The sequence below is a fragment of the Ornithorhynchus anatinus genome, chromosome 2 (assembly GCF_004115215.2).
Source record: "Ornithorhynchus anatinus isolate Pmale09 chromosome 2, mOrnAna1.pri.v4, whole genome shotgun sequence".
NCBI classification, from domain to species: domain Eukaryota; kingdom Metazoa; phylum Chordata; class Mammalia; order Monotremata; family Ornithorhynchidae; genus Ornithorhynchus; species Ornithorhynchus anatinus.
This window is the reverse complement of record NC_041729.1, coordinates 74,137,326-74,149,492: the sequence shown is the minus strand read 5'-3', so window position 1 is coordinate 74,149,492 and position 12,167 is coordinate 74,137,326. Positions and strand designations below refer to the sequence as shown.

At 46.3% G+C, this 12,167-nt stretch overlaps 1 protein-coding gene across 1 annotated transcript in view; it reads right to left on the bottom strand.

Annotated features, from left to right (window-relative positions):
- SYNJ2 (synaptojanin 2) overlaps window positions 1–11,930 on the bottom strand; it is an 87,333-nt gene extending 75,403 nt beyond the window's left edge. The window contains exons 1-2 of the mRNA XM_029057576.2: window positions 11,877–11,930; window positions 5,765–5,990 (exon numbers count right to left, since the gene is read on the bottom strand). Of these exons, the coding sequence (XP_028913409.2) occupies window positions 5,765–5,905 (141 nt within the window). The 5' untranslated portion in view covers window positions 5,906–5,990; window positions 11,877–11,930. The remainder of the gene's footprint in view (window positions 1–5,764; window positions 5,991–11,876) is intronic.
- Window positions 11,931–12,167: the final 237 nt, after the last annotated feature.

Below are 12,167 nucleotides of genomic sequence, written 5' to 3'. Positions count from 1 at the left end.
AACCACGAGGACCCCCTCAAACTACTCCACACAGAGGAAGAGGACTCTTCCGGTCTGGTGGTAAGCCCATCTGCTGCCTCTTTTTTTTTTTTTTAATGGTACTTGTTAAATGCCTCTTATATGCCAGCACTGTACTAAAAACTGTGATAGAAACAAACTGACAAATACTCAGATACTAAAATGCTGTCTTTGTCCCATATGGGCCTCAGTCATAATCCCCATGTTTTAGAGTTGAGATTATTGAGGCACTGAGAAGTTAACTGACTTGTCCGAGGTCACACTGCAGACAACTGACAGAGGCAGGATTAGAATCCAGGCCCTCACTCTTTCCACTAGGCCACGCTACTTCTCTTTCTACTATATTACGCTCCTGTTCTCCCACACTTCCTTCCAGTCTGAGGTTGAGGGTTTGTGGAACCACTGGTCAGGCATGGCCCTGGGCTTGCCTGATGTAGCTGATGGGGCTTCAGACACCCTAGACAAAACCCTCTTCAATCATGCCACCTTCTGTTCTTGTGGCCACTCTCATGGACAGAATCCTGGGTTGGTGGGGACCATAGCTCGAATCCAGGAACAGCAATATTGATATTCTTATGGAGCCAGGGGTGTTTGTCTTATTACTCAGATCTGCGGTACTAGGAAAAGCAAAGCCACTTGGGCCTAAGTAGCCACTGCCCTGAGCCCTCTCGCAAAGAGGCCTCATCATGGGTGTTATATTCCTCTGGGAAAATGCCTTCTGGAAATCCCCATTCATCTTACCCTCTCTCCCTCTTCCTTCCTCCTTCCCCATTTCACAAGGTGGAGACAAAAGCAACTATGCAAGCACAGGAAGGAAAGGCTATTTAATTCAAAATGGTCTGCACAGGCAACTGGACATTCTTTTAGCCCACTGGAGACCTGTGAGAGAGACCGCTGGGCCAGAGTCACAGGTCCAGAGACTAGCCTCAGGAGAGAATTCCTATTATTTTTAATGATATTTGTTAAATGCTTACTATGTGCCAGGCACTCTACTAAGAATTGGGGTAGAAATAAGCCCATCAAACTGGACAATCTCTATGTCCCACAAGGGGTTTACAGTCTAAATACTCATTTTATAGATGAGGTAACTGAGGCCCAGGGAAGAGAAGTGACTTGCCCAAGGTCACACAGCAGACAAGCAGGGTCAGGATTAGAACTCAGGTCCTTCTGACCCCCAGGCCTGTGCTCTATCCGTTAGGCCATGCTGCTTCTCTTGAAAAAGTTCCCCAGGAGCAGAGAGGAAGGGCTGTATCCCACTGATTTGCAGAACACATAAGAACAGAAAAGATGAAATAAAATGGCACTGGGAGACAGGTGAGGATGGGAAACAAACTGAAAGAAGAGCAAGACAGATGGAGAGTGACTGGGGTCTGAACAAAAATCCTTTCCCCTTTTATAGGGGTGGGGAAAATACACACCAAGCCCAACAACTGGCCTTCCTATTTACTTTTCATCTTCTCATGGACTTGTACTCTTATTTTGCCTACAATCCCCAGTCCTTCCCTATTTCTCCTCAGTTTCCGCCTATCCTCTTGTTCCTGCAGTGTTCTGTTTCTCTTGGTTCTTTCTTCTCATGGCTCCACATGCTCCAAAAAGCCTACTCCTGGGCTTTGCCCACAACACATGCAGAGCTAATTTCCCTGTTTCCATTAATTTACCTCTTTTCCCACTTGCCAGTCCATTCCTGCTTTGGCTCCTCACTGCCCCATGGGACTGTAGGCAAGGACACCCATCTCTAACCAGGACCCTCTGAGAGAGGTGGGGAGTGGGGGAGATATCTTTTTTTCCACATGCTTGGCAGCTGAAATCAGTGGTGGGGTAGGTGAGGGGTGTTAGAGGGACATGGCCTAGTGGAAAGGGCACACACTTTTCCCACCTCTGCCACTTGTCTGCTATGACCTTGGGCAAGTCACTTAACTTCTCTGTGCCTCAGTTCTGTCATCTGCAAGATGGGGATTCAATACCTGTTCTTTCTCCTACTTAGACTGCGAGCCCCATATGGGACCTGATTATCTTGTATCTACCCCATTTCTTAATACAGTGGTTAGCATATAGTAAGTGCTTAAATACCATTATTATTATCAATAATAACAATAAATAATAAAGGGAAGGAACAGTTGCTGTCTTCTTTTTTTTAAATGGTATCTGTTAAGTGTTTACTATGTGCCAAGTACTGTACTAAACCCTGGGGTAGATAGAAGCTAATCAGGTAGGACACAGTCAGTGTCCCCACATGGGGCTCACAAAGCTTCATTCCCAAATCACAGATGAGGCAGCTGAGGCACAAAGAAGTGAAGTGACTTGTCTATGGTCACAAAAATGACCAGTGGTGGAGCCGGCATTAGAACCCAGGACCTTCTAACTCCCAGGCCTGTGCTCTATCCACTAGGCTAGGCTGCTTCTCCTCATCCATGAAAGGAGGAAAAAAGCCAAAACTTGGCAATTCCTGGCCCAGAAACCAGTCACATCCCAGTGGCAATGCAATGATGGTGTCAGAGTGTCAGCTACAGCTCCACATATGGCACTGTACAGTCACCTAAAAACATCCTCTACCCTCTAGCGCTTCAAGGGCCAAGAGAAAAGCTGCTTTATATCTAGAAACTGATCCTTCCACAGGAATGGGCAGTGCACTACCCCATAGGAATCGGCTATTTTAAGTGCCTGTGGGTATCTTCCTGTTGCAAACTGACCATGAATTAGTTATTCGTTATGTGGTTTAGAGCAAGTGAGACAATCAGGTGGCTGAAAGACAGCAGTTAGGTGGAAGTTTAGACCGTAAGGAAAGATTGGTTTGGGGTGAGATCAATTCCTGAGCCCTGATATTAAATTTCCCTTAATAGCGAAGGAGAATCCTTGCCATTTTCACCATAAAGCAGTTGTCATTTATGTCTCAGTCCTGCTGAAAAGGTATTATTCTACCTAGTGAAAAGCTATGGAGCCAAAAGATTTGCCCCTATTTTTAGTACCTAATGGTGAATTTGAGCCAACACTGCCACTGAAAACAGAGATGAAGAGACTGGGGAGGAGGGGTGCAAGAAATATACAGGCTTGCAAATTTTTTCTTTCCTTAAGCAAGTTGGATTGGTGGATTGGCACCCTTTATTCACCCCTCCCTCGGTACCACAGCACTTATGTACATATCTGTACTTTTTTTATTCTGTCTCCACCTCTAGACCGTAAGCCCGTTACGGGCATGAAATGTATCTACACATTCTGGTGTATTGAACACTCCCAGTACTTAGTACAGTGCTCAGTACACAGTAAGCACTCAATAAATACAAGTGATTGATTGATGATGTATATATTAATGTCTGTCACCCCTTCTAGACTGTAAGCTTACTTTGGGCAAGGAATGTGTCTGTTATATTGTTGTACTGCACTCTCTCAAGAGCTTAGTACAGTGCTCTGCACACAGTAAGCACTCAGTAAATAAGACTGACTGATGTGTAGCCACACAGCTGCTTTAGCCCTGGTCGACTCCAGCCCCAACTGCCCACCCACAGTTCATGGCCTGGAATCTGCTCAGGATCCCTGAAGCAGCAGGTGCCCATGACGTGGTCAGCCTAGTTGCCCCCTCTTAGAGTTAATACACTTGCTCCCCAGGTTCTAACTCCAGCCAGTGGCCCCAAAAGACCTGACTGCACAACCAAAGGATGGTCAGAAGCGACCAGGCAATTTCACCAAACCCTAAAGACATATGATAGACTCAAATGATACTGCAATACACCTTTGTGTGCAAGGGAAGCAGTGCAGCCTAGTGAATGGAGGACAAGACTGGAGAGTCGGAAGGAACTGAGTTTAATCCCAGCTCTGCCACTTGTCTGCTTTGTGACCTTGGGCAAATGGCTTCACTTCTCTGTGCCTCATCTGTAAAATGGGGATTAAAACTGTGTCCACCCTGATTAGCTTGTATCTACCCCAGACCTATCTTCTGACCATTGGAATACTGGGAAGGTGGTAGCTTTTTGTGGACTGGCAAGGAGAAAAGTCTTCCTCTTCTAAGCATTTTTAAAAAAAAATATTTGTTAAGCACTTACTATGTGCCAGCCACTGTCCTAAATGCTGTCCTAATCAGTTCAGACACAGTCTATGTCCCACATGGGGTTCACAGTATTAATCCCCAGTTTACAGATGAGTTAACTGAGGCAACAGAGAAGTGAAATGATTCGCCCAAGGTCACACAGGAGACAAGTAGTGGAGCCGAAATTGGAAACCAGGTCCTCTGACTCAGAGACCCATTTGCTCTATCCAGAAGGCCATGGTGCTTCTCATCAATTCCACCAATCAAGGGTTTTGGAGCACCTACTGCATGCAAAGCCATATACTCAATTGCTTTGGAGAGTATAATAGAAGCAAAACACATATTCCCATCTAATGACAAAAATTAGATAGTGAGGACATGAGGAAGAACAGATATAAAATAAGTAGTATTGCAATTAGGTCACTATGAAATACCAGGGTAATTGAATGTACAATTTAATACAGACATTTATTTAAGTTTACAAATGAGGTAACTGAGGCCCAGAGAAGTGAAGTGACTTCCCCAAGGTCACAGAGCAGACACATGGTACACCTGTGATTAGAACCCATAACCTTCTGACTCCCAGAACCATACTCTATCCACTATTCCATGGTGTTTCTCTTTCCACCACACAATTAAGCACTCAGGAAAAACTATTAACCGATATGTCAATCAATCAATGGTGTTTATTGAACGATTAATATATGCACAGCACATACTAAGTGGGAGAGTACAACAGAGTTGGTAGACATGTTCCCTGCACATGACGAGCTTACAGTCTAGGGGAGATAGATCTTAATGGAAATAAATAAGAAGGAGAACCAGATGAGTACCTGTGCCAGTGAAACCAAGGGCCAATTGCATTTCCAGGTGAAGGGAGTAGTGAATGGGATTAAAAGTGGCCCCCAGAGAAAAGAGGATTAGGACACAGTACAGCATGCTAGACTTGGCTATGAGAAGATCCTTTGTAACCTAGGAGAGTGAAGGGGGTGAAGAGCTAAATGTGATGGTGCCAGAAGAGATTTGGTGAAGAGGAAGTGACGAGGGAGTATAACGTTACTCAATCAAGGATGTTGGACGGAAATGGAAGGAGAGAGATTTGTCATTTTTCTTTTGTTTATTTTAGACAACTTTTTCTTCTATTTCTTTGTGAGTTCATTCCCCCTTACACTGGATTGGGAAAGCCCGGGTGCCAGAGACCAGATCTATATGTATGTCATGTTTCCTCCTTAGAGCTTACCACAGAAGCAGCGTGGCTCAGTGGATGGAGCACAGGTCTGGGAGTCACAAGGACCTGGGTTTTAATCCAACTCCGCCACTTGCCTGCTGTGACACCTCGGGCAAGTCACTTCACTTCTCTGGGCCTCAGTTACCTCATTTGAAAAATGGGAATTAAGAGTGTGTTAGCCCCCTGTGGAACTGTGTCCAACCTGATTATCTTATACCTACCCAAGTGTTTGATGCACAGTACATAGTAAGTGCTTAACAAATACCGTCATTATTATTTAAATAGGGTCTGACACAGTCCTGGTCCCACAAAGGGCTCAGGGTCTAAGTTTCCCTGACTACAGAAAGGCTTTGAGGGGGTAAAAGCACAGAGCAACTTGACCCAGCCAACAGCATCCTGCCCTGAAGGCATTTCACCTCATCGCACTCGAGTCCAACCTTGCATGGTAACCCAACTGTTCCCACAGATGCCGAATTACTGAAGGCTCGGTCCCTCACCTGCTCCGTCTCGACAAAGTTGGCCACGTGTCCGTCGTCGTCCACCCCTCGGATGTGGAAGCGGGCCCCGGCCCGCGCGCAGCTGATCCGGGAGATGAGGCAGGCTTTGGCCTGCTTGTGCGAGGCATAGACCGTGCGCATGTGGACCACGCCGCAGATCACCTTCAGCAGCCAGTCCGAGCAGTTCACCTGGCAATGCTCCAAAGGCACATGCAACAGCTTGTTCCTGCAAAAGTCAAACGAGGTGGGGGTTTGTGGTGCTTGGCATGGACACTGGCCCCCTCCCCCTGCTTGTACGGACAAGAGGGCACCTCTAATTTCCCTCAATAATAATAATAATAATAATGTTGGCCTTTGTTAAGCACTTACTATGTGCCAGGCACTGTACTAAGCGTTAAGGTGCATACAAGCAAATCGGATTAGATATAGTCCCTGTCCCATGTGGGGTTCCCAGTCTCAATACCCATTTTACAGATGAGGTAACTGAGGCCTGAAGAAGTAAAGTGACTTGCCCAAGGTCAAACAAAAGAGAAGTAGTAGAGCCATGACCTTCTGACTCCCAGGCCCATGCTCTATCCACTAGGCCATGCTGCTTCTCAAGCGGTCTCTAATTTATTCACTTATATTAATGACTGTCTCTCCTTCTAGACTGTAAGCTTTTTGTGGGCAGGGAATGTGTCTGTTTATTGTTATAGTGTACTCTCCCAAGCGCTTAGTACATTGCTCAGCACATGGTAAGTGCTCAATAAATTCCCGACTGACTGACCACTTCCTCCTCTCTCACCATATCGAGCTAACAGATGATACTGGGAGTGAAGCAGCATGGCCTAGTGGACAGGGCACGGGCCTGTGAGTTGGGAGACCTGAGTTCTAATCCCAGCTTTTTTTTTAACGGTACAGGTAAAAGCACTTACTAGGTGCCCAGCATTATACTTAGAATGTGGGCCCTGTGTGGGTTTGGGACTGTGTCCAACTTGATTAACTTCTTACTACCCCTACAAGTGTGGTTTACACAAAGTAAGGGTTTAACAAATAGGATGAGAATAACAAACCACCACAAGAATATACTAAGCTCTGAGGTAGATATAAGATAATCAGATCAGATACAGTCCTCATCCCATGAGGGACTTCCACGCTTCCCTGGGCAAGTCACAAGTGCTTGATGCCTCAGTTTCCTCATCTATAAAATTAGGATTAAAGTACCTGTTCTCCCTCACTCTTAGACTTTGAACCCCATATAGAACAGGGACTGTGTCCAGTAGACATATAGCTAATAAAATCACTCATCCTATCTAGGCTGGATTTCTGCATCAGCCTCCTTGCTGACTTCCCAGCTTCCTGTCTCTCCCCACTCCAGTCCATAGTTCACTCTGCTGCCCGGATCACTTTTCTATAAAATCTTTCAGGAAATGTCACCCCACTCCTCAAAAAAACTCCAGTGGCTGCCCATCCACCTCTGCATCAAACAAAAACTCCTCACCTTTGGCTTTAAAGCACTCCACCACTTTGACCCCTCCTACCTCACCTTGCTACTCTCCTTCTACAACCCCAGCCCACACACTTCACTCCTCTAGTGCTAACCTTCTCACTTTGCCTTGATCTCGCCTATCTCGCTGCCAACCCCTAGCCCACAACCTGCCTCTGGCCTGAAACGCCCTCCTCCTCAAATCCAAGAAACAATTACTCTCTCACCCTTCGAAGCCTTATTGAAGGCATATCTCCTCCAAGAGACCTTCCCAGACAAAGCCCTACTTTTCCTCATCTCCGACTCCCTTGTGCGTTGGCCAGACTTCCTCTGTTTTTCTCCCCTCCCAGCTCCACAACACGTATGTATAGATCTGTAATTTATTTGTATTGATGTCTGTCTCCCCACCTCTAGACTGTAAGCTTCTTGTGGGCAGGGAATGTGTCTCTTTATTGTTACAGTGTACTCTCCCAAGTGCTAAGTACAGTGATCTGTACACAGTAAAGGCTCAATAAATAAGAATGACTGAATGAGTAGTATATCTACCACAGTCCTTTGTACAATACTTGGCATGTAGTAAGTAAATATCACAATTCGTCTTATTATTGTTATTCTATCTACCCAATGTTTGACACAGGTCTTAACATATTATGAATGTTTGATAAATACCCACAATTATTATTATTATTAGTCAATAATTCACATAAATGACCGGGCCTGGGAATAATTACATCGCTCCTGCCCAACATTCCATCCCACCTCCTGCTTCTGCTGTAATGAGAGTGGGGGTACGATGGGTAGAAATACAGCAGTTGGAAGCCTCCCTGACACCACAGCTTCCAACTGCTGTAGTGAGAGAGATAATAATAATAATAATAATAACACAAAAATCAACACAATCAGGTCTGAGCTCCCCAAAGTCACCCCTCTCCCTCTCCCCTGCCCCCCACCAACCCTCTCCCCTACTTTTCCATCCTTCCCTCCAGTATCCTTAGAGGAGATCGCCTCTCTCCTCGCAAGTGCCACCCCCTCCACCTACGCCTCGGACCCCATTCCCGCTCACCTTTTAAAAAACATCGCCCCTGCCCTCCTCCCTTCCTTAACTTCTATTTTTAACCACTCAATCTCCAATGGCTCCTTCCCCTCTGCCTTCAAACATGCCCACGTCTCCCCATCCTAAAAAAAACCCTCTCTCGACCCCACTTCCCCTTGCAGTTATCGCCTTATCTCCCTACTACCCTTCCTTTCCAGATTCCTAGAGTGAGTCGTCAACAATCGCTGCTTAGAATTTCTTAACTCCCATTCTCTCCTGGACCCCCTCCAATCTGGCTTCCGGCCCCTCCACTCTATCGAGATTGCTCTCTCTAAGGTCACCCATGACCTCCTTCTTGCCAAATCCAATGGCTCCTACTCCATTCTAATCCTCCTTGACCTCTCAGCTGCTTTTGACACGTCGACCATCCCCTCCTCCTCCACACCTTATCTCACCTTGGCTTCACGGACAGTCCGGTTCTCCTCTTATCTCCCTGGCTGGTCATTCTTGGTCTCCTTCGCAGGCGCCTCCTCCCCCTCCCATCCTTTAACTGTTGGAGTTCCTCAAGGGTCAGTTCTTGGCCCTCTTCTGTTCTCCATTTACACTCACTCCCTCGGTGAACTCATTCGCTCTCACGACTTTGACTACCATCTCTGCGCAGATGACACGCAGATCTACATCTCTGCCCCTGTCCTCTCCCCCTCCCTTCAGGCTCGCATCTCCTCCTGCCTCCGGGATGTCTCCACCTGGATGTCGGCCTGCCACCTAAAACTCAAGATGAGCAAGACTGAGCTCCTCATCTTCCCACCCAAGCCTGGTCCTCTCCCAGACTTCCCTATCACCGTGGATGGCACGACCATCCTTCCCGTCTCTCAGGCCCACGATCTCGGTGTCATCTTTGACTCGTCTCTCTCTTTCACCCCACACATCCTATCCATTATCAAGACCTGCCAGTTTCACCTTTACAATATCGCCAAGATCCGCCCTTTCCTCTCCACCCAAACGGCTACCTTACTGCTACGGGCTCTCGTAATGTCCTGGCTAGACTACTGTGTCAGCCTTCTCTCTGATCCCCCTTCCTCCTCTCTCGTCCCGCTCCAGTCTATTCTTCACTCCGCTGCCTGGCTCATCTTTCTGCAGAAACGCTCTGGGCATGTCACTCCCCTTCTTAAACACCTCCAGTGGTTGCCTATCAACCTCTGCTCCAAACAAAAACTCCTCACTCTAGGCTTCGAGGTTCTCCATCACCTTGCCCCTTCCTACCTCTCCTCCCTTCTCTCTTTCTACTGCCCACCCCACACGCTCCGCTCCTCTACCGCCCACCTCCTCACCGTCCCTCGGTATCGCCTATCCCGCCGTCAACCCCTGGGCCACGTCCTCCCGCGGTCCTGGAATGCCCTCCCTCCTCACCTCTGCCAAACTAATTCTCTTCCCCTCTTCAAAACCCTACTTAAAACACACCTCCTCCAAGAGGCCTTCCCAGACTGAGCCCCCCTTCTCCCTCTATTTCCTCTACCGCCCCCCTTCACCTCTCCGCAGCTTAACCATCTTTTCCCCCCATCTCCCTCTGCTCCTCCCCCTCTCCCTTCCCATCCCCTCAGCACTGTACTCGTCTGCTCAACTGTATATATTTTCATTACCCTATTTATTTTGTTAATGAAATGTACATCGCCTTGATTCTATTTAGTTGCCATTGTTTTTACAAGATGTTCTTCCCCTTGACTCTATTTATTGCCACTGTTCTTGTCTGTCTCCCCCGATTAGACTGTAAGCCCGTCCAACACCAGGGACTGTATCTGTTGCCGACTTGTTCATTCCAAGCGCTTAGTACAGTGCTCTGCACATAGTAAGCACTCAATAAATACTACTGAATGAACGAATGAACAACAATAATATTTGTTAAGTGCTTAAGATGTGGCAGATACTGTACTAAGTGCTGGGGTGGATACAACCAAATCCGGTTGGACACAGTCCCTGTCCCACTTGGGGTTCATCGTCTCAATCTCCATTTTACAGATGAGGGAGCTGAGGCACAGAAAAGTGAAGTGACTTGCCCAAGGTCACACTGCAGAAAACTGGCAGAGCTGGGATTAGAACCCATGATCTCTGACTCCCAGGCCCGTGCCCTATCCACTATGCCATGCTACTTATTGCAGGAGTCTCTGCTGCACACAGCCAGCAGCCTGGCTGGAATGTAAAAACATTATGTACAATTACTTCTACTAGCTACAACATGAGTGTTGAGTTCTTGAAGACGATCCTTTTGAAGTAGCCATTGAGTCACTGGGAATCAACAGGTTAGGTGGTAGATGGTTTGAAGATACCACCTTGAAGGATAACTTCCAGTACAAATTCTTATATTAATATGCTCAACTCTAGCCAAATGCTTTTCAACTTTACTGTTCTTTCAATTTTTTTTTGTCTTATGCTGTCGAATCATCCTCACCCCATAACAGATCCATGGACACATCTCTCGCAGAACACCCCACCTCCATCTGTAATCCTTCTGGTAGTGTATCCATACAGTTTTCTTGGTAAAAATATGGAAGTAGTTTACCACTGCCTTCTTCCACACAATAAACTTGAGTTTCCACCCTTGACTCTCTCCCATGCTGCTGATGCCCAGTACAGGTAAATTTTGACTTCTAGCAGATTGCCTTACACTTGCTAGCCACTTGCTATGCCTCTGCTTGACTCCCCCTCCCATAGCCAAGACTGGTAGAGTAATGGAAACTCTCCAGGTATGATCTTGAGAGAATATTTAATCTACTAAAATTTTATTGTCAAATTGCACATACAGAAATCCTAGGTATTATAGGATATAGCACAGAAAAGTCTGAGGTAGAGGCTGGGAAGTGTAGCAACAGATCACCTTGATGATGCATGTGACCATTTCTTCTTACACTGAATCTTCAGACACCCAGGTGTGGATCATGTTATACCAGAAAAGACTAGTATCCAGGGATGAATGTTATCTAATTCTTCCTTTGTGCTATATCCAAACCGTGTAATGAAAATACACGAGTGCACTGCAATTTCCTCATCATTTACTGAGAAAAACCCACTTTGTTTTTTAATGGCATTTGTTAAGCACCTACTTTGTGCCAGGCATTGTACTAAGCACTGGGGTATATACAAATTAATTAGGTTGGATCAGTCCTTGTCCCTCATGGGGCTCACAGTCAATCTCCATTTTACAGATGAGGTAATTGAGCCCAGATAAGTGCAGTGACTTGTCCAAGGTCACACAGCAGACAAGTGGCAGAGGCGGGTTAGAATCCAGGTCTGTCTGACTCCCAGACCTGTGTTTTTACCACTAGGCCATCTCTCGGGGTAATTCTGCTCCAAGGGACTACCCAAGTCTTAAGTCATTTAGATATGCAAGCATGGTTCTGTGGGGAGAAATTCTTGAAACAATCTGGTTCATGCACTCTTTCAGCAGACACTAAATGTGACATCTAAACAAAAGCACAAAAGATGCTCAACCACAAGCAGGACCTCCAATTCAGTGGCCTCTGAACTGTGTCGGCCTAGGGAGGGGTCTAATGACAGGTAGGGTCTTTCCACAACTTCTCATGTGGAAAAAGACTGATAAGTAGTCAAATGAATCATACCATTCAACCCCCTCCTTAGTCACATTTGTTCTGCCCCATGCTGGAACACAGTTCATTTCCTGTAGAACAAGATACAAGGGGGGTTAAGGAGCAAGAGTTTTAGGTGTCACTGTCCTTTCCAGGGTACCCAATCTTATCGAGACACATTTAATCAAGGGTAGTCATATCCAGGCTGGAGGGATTACTTTACCAGACTGAATCACATTCAATCATCAGTAGCAGAGGAGTGACATTCATTCATTCATTCATTCAATAGTATTTATTGAGCGATTACTATGTGCAGAGCACTGT